The 21270-nt window shown below is 39.5% G+C and overlaps 1 protein-coding gene across 1 annotated transcript; it reads left to right on the top strand.

The window, feature by feature from the left end:
• The first annotated feature begins 2423 nt into the window (after window positions 1-2423).
• On the top strand, window positions 2424-19680 carry LOC113107768 (beta-citrylglutamate synthase B-like). The gene is made up of 5 exons (XM_026270468.1): window positions 2424-3084; window positions 8479-8709; window positions 10095-10181; window positions 14507-14710; window positions 14859-19680. The coding sequence occupies exons 1-5, from the start codon at window positions 2922-2924 to the stop codon at window positions 15374-15376; spliced, it is 1203 nt and encodes a 400-aa protein (XP_026126253.1). The 5' UTR covers window positions 2424-2921; the 3' UTR covers window positions 15377-19680.
• Window positions 19681-21270: the final 1590 nt, after the last annotated feature.

The raw sequence follows: 21270 nt of genomic DNA, 5'->3' as shown, positions 1-21270 counted from the left end.
TTACAGAATAATATTTATTTTAATTAGAAGACTTGTTTTTAAATTAGGTCAACTGTAATGTTTTATAACAAGGGTCAAAAGTTAATTAAAGCTCAAATGAACCCCGAATTGTTTACACAATGATTGATTATTGTGAGCGAAAATGTTACCAAAGCATGCCCATTTGAGACGTTTACATTACTGATATCAGAACTCTGGAGAGAAATCTGGACTCTATTTAGTCATTACCCATTTCACATCTCCATTGTTTTGTGGCATTCATATTCTTGACCCAAAATAGTTTGCAGGCTTGAAGGGTTTCAGAAGTCTCTTTAATGTGAAATGTTTGTGCAGACTCGGAAATGGTAAAATAATGTTTAACATCTCAAGGGTTGAGTTGAATATGTATACTTTAGAAACGTTGTTCTTGAATGATTTAATAAATTGCTCTGTTTTAAAGTTCATTTGATGAATGTGTTTCGCTTTCATTGTCTAATAGCATGATGCCACACAAAAGTAAAAAAAAAAAAGAAGAAATGAGGGCAAGCCAAAGAACAGACACTAAGTAAGAAGCATCTAAAACATATCAGTATTTTTTAATCCTACCCAAACAATTATGCATCATGAAATTGATATTTCAGATTCTAACAGCTCTCACAAGCCTCATTAAAACAAACTGAATATTAAGACAATGCATGTTATATTTCTAAATCGGACTAAAATCTATTTTGTCTTTTTTAACTCATTTAATAGACTGCTATGCAAAACTAGAACTGTGACTTAAGTATCCCCGCACTCTCCGTTACTAGTTCAGTCCACCATTACTCAAAATAAGGTCATAAACTTTACGTTAGCATATCATATTTTAAGTTCTACTCTAGCCATCCTAAATATATGTTTGTTATAATATGAAGTTTAAAAGATTAAATTAAACAGATGTGAGATGACAGAGGAGGGGCTGAGTTTTTATTTAAATATATTTTGTAAATGGGAGTGTTTATTGTTTACTTAGAAGAATGAACAAAAAAAAATCCAAAATGTATATTTATTATGCTATATATTTTACATAAGGATGATAATCAACGCTTAATCAAAAATCTCAGTGTTGTAAGCATGTGTTGATGTTATACCAATAATAACCACTGGGTGGCAGCATCGACTCAAGATTGCATCACAACGAAATTTACATCTCCGTCGCCCACATCACCGGTGTCTTCTAGTCTTTATTTTGTAGAAGTAATGTATTTGCGATACATTTGATTTAATATGCCCGTCATATTAAAGCACTTTGGGAAAATAGGAGGTCGTAGTTTCATAAACATTGCTATTTTGTCAGTTTCGATAGAAAATAAATAAATAACGAGTATCACACCATAAATGATCCGCCCTGAAAACATTTCTTGAAAGCTGATTGGTTAAGATGTTTGGCGCTGGAGATTGATGGACGGTGTTAGCTAAAGATAAGGCTGGACCGACACTCCTTTAGGTTGAAAGGAGGATTTACTGCATCGTGGTATTTCTGTGAACGTTACAGATCATATTTCAAACGAATTTAGCACTTTCATTGAGATGGCTGCTTTTTGAAAACCCTTTATTTACTTGCAGGTTCAGTAATGTCTGCATCTAAAGCAGCCTGCTCTTTCAGCCTTCCCTTGCCCCTCCCTCTCTGGGTGTAAACAAAGCCGAAGTGGGTCATTTATCGTGGTTTGATTTCGCATGACAATAGTAAAGGTTCCGCATCCCTGACTCATCATGTAAATAGCCGATTTATCTGTCATTAAAACCACAAAAGAAATCAAACAAACTACGAACGTTTCTCTGGGACATAATAGTATATTGACTCAAATGTACAGACTGACGATAAGCTATCCATATCAGGCACGTGCCTTTCCAAAAAAAAAGAATATTTAGTGTATTGTTGTTATGTGGTTGTCAAGACAGTAAGAAAACGCTGGTTGAGCTACACAAAAGAGCAAGGATGCTCTTGCAGACGCACTCGCTCCCCACCTCCTTCGGGTGGGGGATTCTTCTCTCAACCGTTTCTTTTTTTTAACGTTTCAACACGTAGCATGAGCGAGAGGCGTTGGTATCCAAACTAAACCAAACCAAACCTCCCCAAGCCCGGTCTGAACCGGTTCGGGGGCAGCAGCGCGCGCTCTTGGAGACTCCCTCCCCTCTCGCTCGCTGAAATTCCTGCCACGCGCTCACACTAACAAAAAAAAAAACCTTAGCAGAGAACGAGATCGAGCGGGCGCGCACCCTGCACAAGTCGCCCCTCCCCTCTGCCTCGCTCCTCTAACATCTCCCATTGGCTCCCGCGGCCTTCTCGAGCCTCCTCTTGTAATCGCTTCTTATTGGTTGGCAGTGGGGACTCTGTCCTGCGATTGGTCGATCTGAGTTCGAGCCCTTCTTGATCATTGGCTGGAGCGGGCCGTGCATGAGCGCGAGGGAAAGGAGATGTAAACGCAAAGCGCGTGCTGGGAGAGCCGAGGCGTAGGGCTGAGAGCAGCGCAAGCGCCGGAGATCAGAAGGGCATCACTCGTCACAACATCCAGCTTCTCATCCGCCCTCTCTCTCTCTCTCTCCATTTTGTCGCGATTTTTTAGTTTTTACAGTTGGACTCTGAATCGTAGGGAGTGTTAGGACCAGAGTTAGGCAGCGAGGCTTTTGTTAGCCCTAGTTGGGGGGGAACAGTTGCTGTTGCCCCTCAGTGGGGGAGCGGGTTGTCATATTTCGGTTATTTGGGAGGCAAACCCGTAGTCTCACCGCGTAGTCGTTAAAAAATCGATTTGAGGTGTCGCTGCTTGATTTTGGTTCTGGTTAGACCAGATTAACGTTACCTCGGATTTAAAAAAATAAAACCGTGCCGCGGCTCTTTGTGTAGCTTCAGCTTCGTGTCCCTGTTGCAAGCTAACGAAGTTCCGCACTCCGAGCTCCAAAACATGTGCTCCCGAGTGTGGTTTGTCACAGACCGGCGGATCTGCCAGGAGTACCCGCAGGTCCAGATCCTGCGAGCTCTGAAGGAGCGCTGCGCCGAGGACGATGTTGAATTCCGCTATCTTCTCATGGATGAGATCGTCTTGACCATCACGGATGGACAGCTCGGTAAAAACCGCACACACACACGTAATGTAACGTTACATACACATTTCTTCTGTACGAGCACGAAAATTGTTTTTGCTTAAACTGTTGAGTTGGCTAAATAACTGGTTAGTGTGGATGTTTAGCGCGCTCGTATTGAGCGGATGTACATCACCGTAAGAGTGTTTTGTGTAACGTTAAATGTGCGTGTGGGTGACCACCTAACCCACTTTCAACCAGTCCGCCACCACAATCTAGCCGATGAATGGGACGACGTTTAAAATAGTTGAGAAATTGTTGTAATCTTATATTTAATATTTGGTATTTAAATACTGACGTGAATGTTTTCGTATCAGCGTTTATTGTTGCACCATGTGCGCGCGAATGAGCGGACAGTCACGAGTGTGTGGCGCGAGCGCGTTCATTATCAACACATAAAGCCTTGAGCGCAGATGGCGCGACGTTCACAAAGACCCGCGATATTAAGGTTCTACTCTTTATAATGACGTTATTTTCTTTGCTCTTTCTTGTATGTTTATATTAAATGGGCAAGCTTTGGTCCAATTAATTAAACTGAGACGTTATGACGCATTGCCGCGAGGTTCCACATAACGTTACAAAGGGCTTAAGATGAAATAATCGTTTCGTCACGTGCAAACCTAGGTTGAAATACGATTTTTAAAACGTTTAATCCAATCGGAGGATGTCTGTACCGTCGTTTAAACGGTATTTATGTAATATCATCACGGTTTGGTAGCCATACTGAAGATACAGATACAGTCTAATGAACTTGAGAACGTTATACTGGATTCTTAAAGATATACAAACCTATATTGAATCCTCTTAGTCATGGATTACTCTGTTGTTTTACCAGTGTAGCTTTATAGCAACTTATATACTTAACCACTTCAACATCTGAGACAATGGCTTCTATACCAAAGATGATTTCAGGCCAATTTATAACCAAGTGTGTGAATTTGTAGCGTGTAGAACTCACTAACATTTGGATATGAATAAAATTCATGTGGTGGTGCTGTATAAATTAAATGACCATTTCACAAACACATCTTTCATTTAATCACCCATATGTTGTCCCGAGCAGATTTTCCTCAGTGGCCTACCAAAGGAGATGTTAGGCAGAATGTTAGAGTCTGGCAGCCTGAGTCACCATTCACTTTAATTGCATCTTTCTTTCCATGCAAAGCGAGTGAATGGTGACGGAGTCGGTCATTCTGCTTAACATCTTGCCAGCAAGATATAGGTTTTTTTTTTTTTCATTTCAACTGTCCCTTTAATAACCAGCTAACAGCCAGTTGCAAAGTGTTTCATAAGACAATGATCTGAGTCATTGACACCAGTGTTGCCATTGTGGGTGGGTGGGGCTGTTTTGCCTTGAGGTGACAGCATTTCTTTTAGGGGCAGCAGATGGGGACTGGGACATAGTGCATTTTGCATAGACCTGAGGTAAAGGGAGTGGCTATGCACCAATGCAGCAATGTTTTGAATCAGTTACTTTAAGTTTAGTGTTGTTTTTGCAACATGAAGGACATCTAGTCTAACAGGAAGTCCCGAACAGACAAGATAATTGAAGGAGAGTGGAACTAAGACCACATTGACCTACTTTAATGCAAAGGTAGACGGCTGTCTGGAGAGCATGATAGCAGCACGACTGGTGCAGGTTGTTGGCATGTCATATTTGTCTGTGTGTTTGTTTAATCTGCTGGCCTGGATCCTGTCTTGGTCAGATTAAGAGGTGGTTGACCGTGGGTCAGCTTTGGGATTTAAACCCCCAGAGATCCTGACATTCTTCTGAGTTACATCATCAACGTGAGACACATGGAACGGAGTAGGCCAACACTTGATCGTGATCTCTTGTGTCAGTAATACCACTGCAGTTAGAGACCAGTGTCTTAAATCACAATTCCTGAACAGGTCTCATTTAATTGAAAGATGGTGCAAATCTATTAGTGAACCTGTTGACAGGCGCTGCAAGAGTGTGTACGCTTATCTCATCACCTGCTGTGTGTGTTGCACCACATGCAGCAATCAAACAATCAATGGGTAATTGGGGTTCAAGACACAGATTTTTCACTTCATTGATGGTGTGAGAGAAGTGTGTATGTGTTACTTTTTGATGTCAAGTGTCCATTCCTCCAATAGATGCAAAGTCTCACACATGCACAAACTCCAAGCATGCAGAAAAAAATATGCAGATATTGCATGCACACATGTGACTATATTGGACTTTAGTTGGTGGGAAGTGAAACTTTAGACTGGAACGATTTAATTAACCACTTCCCAAGACATTTCATTTATATAAATAAAAGGAGGATGAAGAGGAGTAGCACGGGTGGTGCATTAAGATTGAGGTAGTTCCTCTTTGATTCTCAACTAGGAAAAAACAAAATGCATGTTCATAAACAAATGCGGAAGGCAGTTTACTTGGGTTAGGATCCTCGGTGTTGGATGACACTAGTGTGCCAATTCACTGATTTTCAGTACTGAATACAGGATTTCTGTGTTGTATTACACATTAGTGTAGTCATAAAGGAATGAATGCCAGTTCTAGCCCTTAATGCACACCGATTGGATTGTATGTGTTAATATGAATATACATGTTAATATGCTGTTTATGTTGGTCTAGTTTATGAATGAATAGCCTTGGTTTTTTTGGGATGAATGAGATTAGAAATGTGTAATTATGCAAGATGGCTTTACATTCGCTAATAGGGGGGCAATTAAGTAAAACAAACTGAGTTCTACTACTGTTCAGATGTTTAGAGTCAGTAAGATATAAATACTTTTATTCCAATTGACCAAAGTTGACTAAAGTTCCAAGATTTTTAACTTTCTATTCAGTTGAATCTTAAAAGTATCCCTGTCTCCACAAAATATTAAGCAGCACAACAAATTTTAACACTTGATTATGATGATAATAATATTTCCTTCGCACCAAGTCAGCATATTAGAATGATTTATGAAGGATCATGTGACAATAAACATAAGTAATTCAGCTTTGCCATCACAGAAATCAATTTACTTTTAAAATGGATTCAAATAGCAAACAGTTCCTTTTATAGCATTTCAAATGACGTACTCTATTTTTAGCAAACAAAAGCAGGCTTGGTTAGTATGTGGGGGTGTTAAATTGTAGCATTAAATTGTACCAACCCCGCATTTTTTGTAGCCGAGGTTTATATTGAGTAATTGTGTGGTATTGTGCTTTTACCTGTGGTGTTTGTTAAATGGGGTTCCTTGTCTTGTTTATATTGTCTGTTTATCTATGTGTATCTAATACCAGCTCCTCACCCTCAAAGCACACTTCTGAAGTAGGTTAAACCTGTGTCTATAATTTGCTTAACACAGTAGGTTACCCTGGCTGAAATTATCACATGCTCTGGATTTGGTGTAAGTGTGAGAATCATTCGTGTTTCTTAACCCACAGTGAGACAGTTGCCGCAGAACTGACAGAAGGGGAAGTGAAGGAAGTAGATGGCATGTGTGCTATGAATTCTGGGTCTGTGGATACATTTACCTATTGAGCCTCAGGCAGGAAAAAAACTTGATTGTTTTAATTTAACACCCACATGAAAGATAAGCAAATAAAAATGTGTACACTTACAAGTGCTTGAGGGCTGATTTCTTGTTGCCGCAGTGAGTGTCATTTCCTCCGGAAACTAGTCAGACCGGTATGAACGCCTGATCTGTGTACCTTTTTGGTAACAGTTGGCCTATATATAATGAACAGCTGTTTCAGGTTGAGGTTAAAACATTAGAAAGTCAATGAATTAGCATGAACGAAACGAATAAGAAAAAATATTATTATTGTTAATCAGTGTTTTGAAATGCTGAGTGTGAATTTTGTGCAGTTTCAGAACCTAGTGTGAGCCACTGACACCATCCAATATGGTAAGAGAAATGTCAATTATACGCTACCATTCAGAAGTTTGAACTAAAGATGTGCAAAGTTGATCTAAAGCAACTTTTACATTACAAAGCTTTTTTTATTTTAAATGCTGTTGTTTTTAACTTTGTTCACAAGAATACTGTAAACCATGGTTTACAAAAATATAGTTTAATTCGACATTAAGAAATGTTTCTTGAGCACCGAATCAGCCTATTAGAATGATTTCGGAAAGATCATGTGACACTGAAGTAATTCCTGCTGAAAATCCAGCTTTGTATCACAAGATTAATTTATATTTTATAATATTTTTTATTTATTTTAAATTGTATAACATTTATAAATATGTCTGTATTCCATAGTTTAATTAGAAATGAATTTTAGGTTAGCAGTATGCTAAAGTACAATTCTATTAAAAATCAATCATGATTCATTGCGAGTATCCGATATGTGAGTGCTATTTGTGTAGCGTGCAAAGTAACTAATGAGGTTCTATGATGTCTAGGGTAATGCCTTGATAGGGAACAGAACAGAGCTAAAATATATAGGAAATTCTAAGCAAATGCCTGTTTATTCAGTCAGTATACATTAAATAATGTTATATACTTAAATATTGGTCTCTTTATGCCTGTATAGTCCCGTTTTATGCTTTAACTGCATTCATTCGAGTCCCATCTGCTTTGATCCATGAGAGGAAGAGGGAGTGCTGATGTAGCAGTTGCTAGTGAAGATGCTGAGTCGTGGTTTGTGTGTGTTGCTCCATCCTAAGATGGCGGAGAAACTGGAGAGATGAGAAATTCTGTGACTCATTCATGTTTTGTCTCTCTCTTGCTCTCTCATGCCTCCTTTTATATCCTCTTTTACATTTCCTGTTGTCTCCTGAATGCTCAAACATGCTTGCCTTTATGTAATCTCTGAAATCCTTTCTTGTCGTCATCTGCTGTTTATGTGGGGGTTTTTTTTCCGTCCAAACAACAAAATGACATATGTAATTTCTATGAAAGTTTGATTGCTCTTGTATTTATAATCACAGTTGAAACACATTATTTGTGGAGTCAAATCCAATGAGTGCCGGTTTTAAAACCGATTTTAGATTTTGCTAAGTGAAGGCTGGTGTTAAGTGAGCATAAAACCTAAGTGGCATCTTAACTGAAAGCAGTGCAAACTGGGTTAGTGGGTCAGCATGAACGTCGCAGTAGCGAGGCCAGGCAAGCAAGCGAGCGACCTTCTGCAGTGTTGTGTAATTGCTCTCAGAAGGAGATCAGCTATTTAGTATTGCAGAGATGCTGTCGTGTGTGTTGTTTGTTAAACCAAGGCCAGCTCATTTGTCATACTGAGTGTTTGTGAGAGAGGGAGGGAGAGAAAAGGGCAACGCATCCAAATGAAAGTCTGGCTCTCATTGGTTGCCCAGATACATGAGTGTAATCTTTTCACACAATACTGTGCCGGCCAAACTGCACTGCACTGTACTGCAGCATTGTGATTTATCTTCCCTTTCTTTCTCTCTCTTTCAGGTCTGCGGGTTGAGCAGGAAATCGTTACCTCATACCCGCAAGTTGCTGTGGTGCGCGTTCCAACCCCATGGGTCCAGTCGGACAGTGACATCACCGTTCTGCGTCACCTGGAGAAGATGGGCTGTCGTCTGGTCAACCGGCCTCAGGCCATCCTCAACTGTGTCAACAAGTTCTGGACCTTCCAAGAGCTCGCCGGGCATGGAGTGCCTCTGCCAGACACGTACTCCTACGGTGAGAGATCATCTTTATCTCTGAAACACGCTGATCCCCAATCTGTAATAAAGAAATGGTTTTCGTGTTTTACACAAAGATGCACTGGCATTTGAAATTCTTGCCAATATATATAACATATTTTTTAACGCACTAAAATGTTTTAAAACACACTACTTTTGGCGCAGTAATTATTTTTAAAAGAAACAAATGCTTTTATTGATCAAAGATGCATTAAATTGATTAAAAACATTATATATAATTTTTAGCATCATTTTATTTAAAATGGAAAACAGTTGTTTTAAATAGTAGTAATATTTCACAATTTTACCTGGGGGGGGTCATTCATTCTTACAGACAACGGCTGTTCATGTGACAGTCTACTGTTTAAAGAATGAAATTGGAAGCCCTCATGACTAGCTAAAGAAAAGCAAAATAAAAATCCAGAGAAAGTGAGAGAGTGGAAAAGGGGAGGGGGTGTATAACAGCAGTTACAGCTGCTTTAGTGACGTGTCCCTGGCAGAGCTGGTCTGACATACCCTGCATTTCTCTCTTTCACCTTGAACGCTAGTTCATCTGCTCAAACACATTCTGCATCCCAAAGAATCTTCTCTTCACAAGCATGAAGAATATTTATATTTCCGCATGTAGAAGGTACAGAAACATCCAGAAGTTATACTTATGTGGTTTGGGTTTGAGCTTAAATTATATTTCCACCCACTCCATCACACATTCTCTTTCTCTTCTCCTTGTACTCTTTCTATAGGCTTCTGTTTGTTTAAACTTGTTGCGTTAAATGAAAATAGTTAGTCATTTACCAAATACTAACCAGTTAATTTTGTTGTCTAGTATTTTGAATATAAATACAAAGTAGAAAACCATTAAACCTATATATTTTCCCCTTTAAACATCTTTAGCTTGTAGGCAGTTTTGTTCAGATCAAGTCTTTCAAGTCATAGACTTGATTAAATGACATTTAACTTAACAGATCTACTGAACTCTGGCTATGAACTGTCATTTGTCAATTAATGGAAATGTTACTTATTACAGAGATATCAAATTTACTGTAAAAGTATTAAGCTAGATAATGATGGAAGCTTTTATAAAGTGTTACAACGTTACAGACTTGGCCGTCATGTTTCTCCTAAAACATCTTCAGGCCATTAACCTTGAAAAACTGGCCGCGTAGTTGGACAGGATACGGTCCAGGAAACATTGTGCATAGCAAAAAAATCTGTCAGTCTTGCAGTCCTTCTCATGTGGATATTGAATGTCTCAGTGTTGCTTGTTTCATTAGAGCCGTTTGCATCTTGCTCAGGAATCTCTCACTCAAATTAAATCTCGCTTTTAATTACATTCATTACATATTCACTAACCAACATCTGTGTGCGTCTGTGTCTCTCCAGGAGGACACGATAACTTCCGCAAGATGATCGATGAAGCCGAGCCACTGGGTTACCCTGTGGTGGTGAAGAACGCTCGTGGACACCGAGGTAAATCACTGTTTCTAGAACAGCCGTGTATATAATGGGTCCTTTGGGAACTGAAAATAACATACCAAGTTAGACTTCAGATCTGCATGCTGACAAACCTCAACTTTACAAAGTTATACAGCACGCATGATCTCTCCAAAAAAAAACAAAAAACTCAAGCAGCTTAGAAATAGGGGTTGCACCACTGATCTATATATAATGACTGGATCGCTCTTGCGTTCTAAACTGCCGACAAGCAGTGAAGCCACCGGAAGTGTTCGATCCGCCATCTTACTATCTTACTAGAAGATTGACCTAAAATCACCTGATTTGAAGCAAATCAGTCAAACGGGGTTAGTTTTTATGTTAGGCGTATGTAAATTAATTTTTACTTCAGATGTTATCGGCAATGTTTATGGTCTTTTTATATATACATTTTAGATATATGTAAATCATTAAGGTGGGTGTGTCTGCTGCGCACTGCTGACACCGGTAATGTTACGTTAACTGATTGAACACCAAATACAGCCAAATTCTTTAAATATGTAATTATTCAGGAATTATTTAACATAAATGTATTGATATCAGAAATTGATTTGAATTTACAATGAATAATACAATAGCCTCTTGTTACTTTATTGCTTTGTTGTACTGAACTGAAACGCTTATCTTGCAAATAAAGCTTCATGTCTTTAAGTCTGTACTGTATGTAGTCATTTATTTCTCCGAATAAATGGATGGGTATATTTTTAATGTCATGATTGAGCAGTATCTATTTCAGACTCTCCAAGATTGTGCATATGTTTACTAGCATGTATATGCTAAATCAATCATTTAACCACCATTTAAATCATAACCTGCTTTAAGATGAATGCTGTTAACGAAATCATTGTTGAAACATTTGCAGTAAGACTATGTATAACTGTTATACAAATAATATTTGTATGTTTTTATAGTTATGTGTATATATGTGTGTGTGTGTGTGTGTGTGTGTGTGTATGTATCTTGAGGTTGTGTCCATCTGGTGTTAATCATGTTCATCTGATGTTCACTACTGTAACGTAACTATTTAATAAGCGGGTAAAATTCCCAACATTTAGGGCTGTGCAGTTAATCGCATGCGATTTATCATGTAATCTTGTCCGTAAAGTCGGTCCCATGATTAGCAGTAAATCTCCATCACCTGCTTTTCACTGACAATTAGGCAATATCGTGATCAGTACCGCAGATCAAATCACCTTTGATTCTGAACGTGATATTGTGTAACTTGTCAGTGAACTATGGCTCTGTGTAGTAAGTTCCACTCCATCTGAAAGCAGATGATGGAGATTTATTGCTAATAACGGGACTTGCTTCACTGATGAGATGTGTGTGACAATCGTATGTGATTAATTGCATAGCCCTAACGAACATAAAAGAAAAACCTGCCTAGGGTGTTTGCATTGTAATAATGAACAGGGATACTTCAGATTTAAAAACACGGACTTTTTAGGTTATGTTTTCTAATTAAATTGATACGATTTACTATTAATTCAATGGTTTGTATTGGAATATTGGGGGATACCAATATGGTGGCATGGCGGCTTCACTTTCATGACATCATGAGCAGTCCAGTTCTCTATTATAGATCAGTGGGTTGCATCGACTAGTAGACTAAATTTCTTATTTTCTTCATATAAGGGATTTCCTGGAGCATCATTAGGGAGTCTCACTCCTGGAGTTTCTGAGCTAGGGTGCCCTCTGGCTAGGAGTATGAATGAAAAAGAAAATGCATTGATTTCTCACTACTGCTCACGAAACCCTAATGTGGGTAAAAATAATTAAGAACTTTGAGGTAAACATTTGCAAATCTGTACGTTTTTCTCCAGGGTAGAGAAGAGTACTTTATTTATTATTATTATTTTTTTTGCAGCTAGATTTATTAATATATTTATTCTTGAATATTCCGTTTTGTATATTCTAGTGAAAGTGTTATTACAAAATATTACAAAAGTAATATTCTTTTCTTTTTTAAATAATAATAATCATCATAATCAAAATTAGTTATATTAATCTATAAAAATACAGAGTATTAATGTAAAAACATTCAATATCTATAACAAAAAAGGCAATGTACAGCCCTGGTATGATATTTGTTTTAACAGGCGGAAACAAAAATAGGAAACTGACAGATAACAAAAATGGTGTCTTATCTCCAACCTGCAACCAGAGATCACTCTGACCAACAAATACATTAGGCAACTATGTTTACGAAATTGCAGTGTTTCTCTCTCTCTCATCTCATTTTGTGTACCAAATATATTTATTTGTATAAATTAATTGTAATTACATAATAGCTGAAGTATTACCTTAATTTATTTGTTAGAATTGGTATATTTTAACAAATGATAAAAGCTGAATAATCAATAAATGTCTAATTATTACAAGTTGAATAAGCAATGGTTAGTTGACTAATCGGTCTAATAATCGTTAGATTAATCAATTATCAAAATAATGGTTTGTTGCAGCCCTACAGACAATCGCTCTCACTAATATCTGATTTTGAACAAGCAGAAATTTGTGAGAAATATAATAACCCAAAGACAAAAGCTTTGTTAAAAATGAGCTGTCATGGGAGCAGTAGCCATGTGTGCAGTGCTGTGTCATATGCCATAACTGTGCACAAGCTGTTTGAGTCTCAGCTACAGGTTCAGGCTTATTTGTTCGTATAATTACTTTTAATCAGCAACAAGTTGATGTCAACTCCGCTTTAATCACATAAACTTCTGAAGTCATTCAACCCCTACTTAGAATCATCTTTTACCTTAAAAAAAAAGGTAAAACAAAAGGTAGTCTTTCTTTCTCTCTCACAGTGCACATAAGGCATTTTGTCCTGCACTGTTTTTTCAAGCACATTTAAGGTGTGTGTGCTGAAAGCATCATTTTCTTTTCAACTGCTTTTTTTTTTTAATGGTAGTTGCTGCAATCTTGCAGAATCACACAAAAGGCTCTGAAAGAACTCAGTCGTATTAGAACTTGCTTTGATTCCAAGACCAGCGGCCAAACGTGAAGAAAATGATTGAACAATGTCATTACCTCATGATGTAATGTATTAATTACAGTATTAATATTTTATTTTTGTGCTAAAAGATTCTCCCAAATCAGCTCAATCAAGCTGTGCATGCCGGTTCAGAATTCTGCAGGTTCATGCATGTGCCGATCTGTGGAGTTGTGAAATTGTGCATTGCATCATGACTTGAACTTGTGGAACCTGAAAATTGTTTAATACAATTACAATGGAATTTATTGTCCTGTTAATTTACAATAGAATATTAATTTGTATTTTTATTGTTACAAATCTATTAATGGATAACTAAAATAGTATCACAATTCACATTCAATTTTATTACCGTAATAGTCACTAATAATTTCACTTAGTGAATGTTTCAGGGTTTTTTTTCTAGTTCAATGTTTTCTTTCTTAAACCTTGATAGGCTAGAAATAAATTTTTCCCTCGTCTCTCTCTTATCTTTTTTAAATCCATATCTAGTAGTGACCATAAACTGGGAAAGTCATGGAAATTATTGGTTAAAGGTATGGGAACACTGGTTATGTAAAGCAGGACTTGTGCGCACACATTTCAGTCAAACCTTTGTTAAAAAGGTTATCAGATCGATGAACTACAGATGGAAATAAAACATTGCACACAATGTTGACCTTTGTCATGCTGTGAATATTTTTTTTTTAAAGGTTTCTTCGGACCCATGGGGAATTGGGTGGGGTAGTAGCAGCCGGATAGTTAAACATCTGGAGAGTCCATGGCCCTGCTGTATCACCTTTGTAGCCTTGAGCGAGACACTTAACCCCTGGTTGCTCTCCCTGCATTTAGTGTCTTTAGCATCTTGTTGAATCTGTTAGATGGCAATTATTTATTTCTCTTCTTCCTTTTGTTCACTGAAAACAAGTAGGACATTCTGCATGTCCAAAAACATGCTGCTACACCTGGCTGTGTATTTCTTATTATGTGAAAGGGATGAATTTGACCCTAATTTATGTGATTGTCATCACATGAAGGTTCATGCATTTAACCCTAGTCTGTTAAAGGTTCTTCCTGTTCTGTTTGGTTGCTATGCAGATAAAATTAATCATCAGTTGACCCTTTGGCAGTGACTCTTTGAAACTTACATACTGCATAACTTCCTGAAGTAGCAGAAGACACATGTTGTTTCAGCAGTTCCTAAAATGAATTGAGAATTGTAGAGCAAGTCAAGTTTTGTTTAATTTTTTACTGGTAAAACCTCACTACTAATAAATTTGCACTTGGACAGAGTTGGTCTTTAATGGCGTCACATTTTTGATCTGTACAGGTAAAGCAGTGTTCCTGGCCCGGGACAAGCAGCACCTCTCAGACCTGTGTCATCTGATTCGCCATGACGCCCCATACCTGTTTCAGGAGTATGTGAAGGAGAGTCATGGACGGGATGTGCGAGTGGTTCTAGTCGGAGGGAGAGTGATCGGCTCTATGCTGCGCTGCTCTACCGACGGACGCATGCAGAGCAACTGCTCACTTGGTACGCATTTGCACACTCACCTCGCCTAAAATGTTTGACTTTATGTAAAATTCATTATATTAGTACAGTTTATATACAGTAAAAAAAAATTATATATATATATATATATATATATATATAATGAGACTTACTTTTTTTTCTTTTCTAGGTGGAGTGGGAATGATGTGCCCACTCAGTGAGCAGGGGAAACAGCTGGCAGTGCAGGTGTGCAATATTTTGGGGATGGACGTCTGTGGAATTGACCTGCTGCAGCTAAACGATGGTTCCTTCGTGGTGTGCGAGGCCAATGCTAACGTGGGCTTCATAGCATTCGACCAGGCTTGCGGGATGGACGTGGCGGGCATCGTGGCCGACTACGCCCTCTCCCTCCTGCCAAGCCGCCTTAGCAGGAAGATGTCGCTGCTCTCCGTGGTCTCCAGCACCAGCGAGACCAGCAGCGAGACTGAGGTCTGTATCCCGACCGAGGTGATAATCCCCACAGAGGTGTGTATTCCCAATGAGATCTGCCCGCCTGGCACTACCGGCGTCTCTGCCATGAGCACAAGCTCCACCTCCAGCGAGAGCGAGGCGGATCTAACCGAAACAGGCCCCGCTCCTGTCACCGCAGATCCCACCTACAATATCAACTCCCTTCTTGCGAGTGAGATAAAACTGTTGACTGAGTGAGCTGGAATTACAGCCACAAACACACACACACACAGATATACACAAACATCAAAGAGCGACACATACTGAAGTGGACATTATTCATTCAGATGCACACGTGTAATCATACTAACCCTCCCTGTAAACCCCCATCTGAGGCTGCTCCCCTGATGTTTCATCTCCATTCACAGACTATAGAATTATACAGGCATTCAGTGCAGTTGGAAGTGCACTAGATGGTGTACACTCCTGCCTGGCTGTAGTGCAGCAGCTGAATATGCGTTTGCCACTGTAATTTGAGGGTGCATGCACTGTAGAGTGGTTTTACCAGGACATGATTCCCAAATTTAACCTTTCAGCTTCCATCAACTGGATTCTGATATACATACTGTGGGTTAGGGTACACACATACTTACATACACTTGAGAAAATATTAAAGTCTGTATTATAGAGAGAGAATGAATGAATTTTGTCTGTTACAAACTTTGTGGTAAGGCCTGGCTGAAGGTATAATGCATTGAATGTGTGGGGCGAGAAAGAGGAAACCAAAATGGACCCAAATTTCAACTGCCCACCAGGATACAAAGGCACATTCCTCCCTGCCCTCAAAAGCCCACATAGACAGACCCATAGAGGGTCAGCAAGAACAAAAACTGGAAAGCTGTGAATATTCTCATCCATCCCATCTCTTTTAAAAAGAATGAATGAGTTGTTTTAGTCTGTTGCTGTGGCTGCCTGTAGTAAATGAATTACTGCTGATCAGACAAGCGTAAAGGTTTCATTTGCTTTGCTGGTGTCTGTAAAACTGAATGACTGATGTGGGACCCATTTTGAATTACCTTCCGTAATGTGTAAGTGAGGATTTGGCCCATAGGAACTTTATTCTCACAGGCATCTTCTGTCAGGTAATTCTGTGAACGAGGCAGCCATTTTAAAAGTCCCCCATTTTAAACTTTCGGATCAATAGTATGGAAGATATTGAGAACGGAAAAACTTGCTGAGCTACTTTTTCCAATGTCTACTACGCAAATCTGCTAATGACCACTTGCCAATCTGCATGTCTGCCACCCCAAAGGAAATTTCCCACACATTAGAGTCTAAACAGTGAGTTGCATAGAAATAGAGCAAATAGACTTTTAAATACTAATGTTTTTACCACAAGGGGCTGAACGATTTGCCAACACTAAGCGCTGATGATGAATAAGCTATTTGTCTTCAACGATTTGTTTGTATTGCAACAATAAAACTGAAATGTCAACTCAAATGGGTGCTACATCTGCTCTTAATTCAGCCCAGTGGTCTAAAAGCCAATGATTACCTGAAAGAGAACCAGGAACTGTATTGACTTGAGCTAAATTGACATCTATTTGTTGTACTCTAGTAATAGCACACATTTCTCATAAGTCTAATTCTTCTATTTAAACTTAAGCAACTCTATTCATGTCCCTTTTTCTATCTGGGTTTCTCAAAATCCACAAATTCTTAACTTCAGCACATTTGCATGTAATGAAATTCACATCGAGTCTTAAAGATACCAAACAGCAAACCTAAAGTGGACCAAGCTCACAATCCATACCAGCTCAGAATGGTTTACAGTGATAGACGTCATAGTTTAGATTAATTAAACTTGAGTCCGGACTTTAGATGAAAAGTCATTTACATTTAAGATTCAATATAGATTTGAAATTTAGTGTCAACTCAGGGAAGCAGCCTTGATCAAATTCCTCTCCTTGGAAACGTGACACATTCATGCTAGACAGTCCTGCCTATGTGTATCAATAAACAAAAGGACAAAGCATTATAAAATATTAAGAAACAGATGCTGTGAGACCTGACGGTTACATGCAATCTTTTCTTTTTTTGTTTTATAATATTTAGTGTTCTATTGTCTTTTGTTTTCCTAATTTATAATTTTTTTTGTTTCTTTTTTTGAGAAAAAAAGAAAACCTGTTTATAAGCGCTAATCTTGCTTGGGAAAGATGTGACAAAGGGTTTTGGTGTGAGTTGGACTGAACAGCCATTGACCACCTGAGATGCACACACACACACACTCTTCTCACATCTCCCTCTCAAGCGTTGTGATTTGCTGTCTTATGTGTGATGTGTTCCATCATTCCATGCAACCAGAGACTTGCACCCTCCACCTCTTCCCACACAAGAACAAGTGTCCCTGTAAACTCTACACTTTTTGGTGTTTGCGATAACATACCATATGGTTGTCAAACTCTTTCAAGCTCTGCCTCCACTTCTAGGACAAAACAGGAAGTATTTTCTGCCCTAACGCTTAATAAAATGCAAATTCAGAATGGAGAGGTCAAACTCCCATGACTTGCATCTGAACTGAGAGCTACAATAGCATCAGATTTTTCACTTGTCAATATGAAGGTATGCTGAATTGGATTGTTAAGGTACCACTATACCCCTCCGACTTGAGTTGGCAATTAACTAGCATCGCCTAACTAAAGATGAAAAACAACAGTTGCTGCTTATGAACACTTAGCTCTCTGTTATGGAAAAGGGAAATGTTTTGAAGACTCCATGTTCATTTCATTGCCTCTTGTTTTTTTTTTTTTAGTGGGAACCTAAATGCCAAAAAACCAAGCAATGTTGTATATTTTAAAACAAGAAATAACTAGTGATAGAACGCTAACGTTGATGTTATGTGTTATTACGTAATAATACCAATAAAGACATTTTAAAAATGTCCAGAATGTGAAGCGGTGTCAGCTTGTCTATTTTTCTCACGTCACAGTTGACAGGCCTTCTTCCCTGATCTTTTGCTGTAGTCTACCTCACTAAAAAAAGTGTGGTCACATTTACTGTTGTTCTGCAAATTTTCGCAGGCTCAATCCAGTCATTTTAACAGGAATCCACACATTTGGGCTGAGTTGGTCACAAATTAACCACGCTGACCAAGAGAAAGCTGCTTGGTTTTAAAGTAACTTGAGTGTAAGCTATGCATCATACATCGCTATTGAGAAAATTTCGCAAATGTGACCTCATCTTAATTAAACAACATCTCCTACTATCCATAGAATTAATGAATATGAACACCGTACGTTGTAAAAACACTGTTGCTGTGCTGTATATTGGGGTCCTTTTTGATTTTTTGTATTTGGTAGGTTATTGGCCAGTCTCGTTCCAAGTGTTTTTCAGCATGTTGTAGTAGATTATGGATTGACTCTCAGTGTGTTTTGCTCATTTAACTCCTGGATCAACACCTCAGCCGCCTTCTCATACTCCAAAGCCTACATACACTAAAATAAAAGGAATATATACCAAACAATCTAGTTTCTAAACAGAAAATTTGCTAAACAATATCACCTATTTAAATGATGGTGTGGCAAGTTTAGCTGTTTAATTTAGGGAGTATAGTGTTGCTGAATGAATATTGGGATATTAACAGTTTGGTATAAGAGCTCAGGAGCTGTGAAGTGATAAATCAGGGAGTTTCGTTGTAGTTTGATATGAGAGCTGGGAGGCTGAACAAGCGTGCGATTAGAACAGAGGATTTAAGCTGTAGTAGGGGGATGTAGGAGGAATCTTAAAAGAGAATCCCATTACAACCAGAATAGCAATGGAACAGTCAGACTGTCAATTTCCATCATGGCTTTAGTCTTTAGTGTTAATCTGCACTGAAGTCAAAAGCACTTGATGAAACATGTTCACAGCTCAACTCCATACAAGTCAATGGAATTCAAATGTTCCATTTCAGCATTCAATTCAACGATCATATTTACTATGATTTGGATTAGCTGGGTACTGTTGAGGAGATGAGTGTTGAATTCAGGAGCATACTGTAAATGTATCTCATGAAGTGTCTGAATTGAATACTTTAATTAGTCAAACTTTATTGTTTACCTTGATGTAGTTGTTGCATAGTAACCACCAGAGCATATCCAGAGAATGAGCCAACATGGCTGACTGGTCAGGGCGAGGGTTCACACACTGTTCCTCAAACTCTAACATACATCTCAACAACCGATCAGCCTCCACGCACCGGGCCTCATCTACAAACACTGTTCCTCAAACTCTAACATACATCTCAACAACCGAACAACCAACCTCCACGCACCGGGCCTCATCTACAAACACTGTTCCTCAAACTCTAACATACATCTCAACAACCGATCAGCCTCCACACACCGGGCCTCATCTACAAACACTGTTCCTCAAACTCTAACATACATCTCAACAACCGATCAGCCTCCACGCACCGGGCCTCATCTACAAACACTGTTCCTCAAACTCTAACATACATCTCAACAACCGATCAGCCTCCACGCACCGGGCCTCATCTACAAACACTGTTCCTCAAACTCTAACATACATCTCAACAACCGATCAGCCTCCACACACCGGGCCTCATCTACAAACACTGTTCCTCAAACTCTAACATACATCTCAACAACCGATCAGCCTCCACGCACCGGGCCTCATCTACAAACACTGTTCCTCAAACTCTAACATACATCTCTACAACCGATCAGCCTCCACGCACCGGGCCTCATCTACAAACACTGTTCCTCAAACTCTAACATACATCTCAACAACCGATCAGCCTCCACGCACCGGGCCTCATCTACAAACACTGTTCCTCAAACTCTAACATACATCTCAACAACCGATCAGCCTCCACACACTGGGCCTCATCTACAAACACTGTTCCTCAAACTCTAACATACATCTCAACAACCGATTCACCAACCTCCACACACCGGGCCTCATCTACAAACACTGTTCCTCAAACTCTAACATACATCTCAACAACCGATCAGCCTCCACGCACCGGGCCTCATCTACAAACACTGTTCCTCAAACTCTAACATACATCTCAACAACCGATCAGCCTCCACGCACCGGGCCTCATCTACAAACACTGTTCCTCAAACTCTAACATACATCTCAACAACCGATCAGCCTCCACGCACCGGGCCTCATCTACGAACACTGTTCCTCAAACTCTAACATACATCTCAACAACCGATCAGCCTCCACGCACCGGGCCTCATCTACGAACACTGTTCCTCAAACTCTAACATACATCTCAACAACCGATCAGCCTCCACACACCGGGCCTCATCTACGAACACTGTTCCTCAAACTCTAACATACATCTCAACAACCGATCAGCCTCCACGCACCGGGCCTCATCTACGAACACTGTTCCTCAAACTCTAACATACATCTCAACAACCGATCAGCCTCCACACACCGGGCCTCATCTACGAACACTGTTCCTCAAACTCTAACATACATCTCAACAACCGATCAGCCTCCACGCACCGGGCCTCATCTACAAACACTGTTCCTCAAACTCTAACATACATCTCAACAACCGATCAGCCTCCACGCACCGGGCCTCATCTACAAACACTGTTCCTCAAACTCTAACATACATCTCTACAACCGATCAGCCTCCACACACCGGGCCTCATCTACGAACACTGTTCCTCAAACTCTAACATACATCTCAACAACCGATCAGCCTCCACGCACCGGGCCTCATCTACAAACACTGTTCCTCAAACTCTAACATACATCTCAACAACCGATCAGCCTCCACGCACCGGGCCTCATCTACAAACACTGTTCCTCAAACTCTAACATACATCTCAACAACCGATCAGCCTCCACGCACCGGGCCTCATCTACAAACACTGTTCCTCAAACTCTAACATACATCTCAACAACCGATCAGCCTCCACGCACCGGGCCTCATCTACAAACACTGTTCCTCAAACTCTAACATACATCTCAACAACCGATTCACCAACCTCCACACACCGGGCCTCATCTACAAACACTGTTCCTCAAACTCTAACATACATCTCAACAACCGATCAGCCTCCGCGCACCGGGCCTCATCTACAAACACTGTTCCTCAAACTCTAACATACATCTCAACAACCGAT

Source organism: Carassius auratus, chromosome 8, assembly GCF_003368295.1.
Source record: "Carassius auratus strain Wakin chromosome 8, ASM336829v1, whole genome shotgun sequence".
NCBI classification, from domain to species: Eukaryota; Metazoa; Chordata; class Actinopteri; order Cypriniformes; family Cyprinidae; genus Carassius; species Carassius auratus.
Note: the sequence above shows the minus strand (reverse complement) of the source record. Positions and strands in the feature narration are given on the sequence as shown.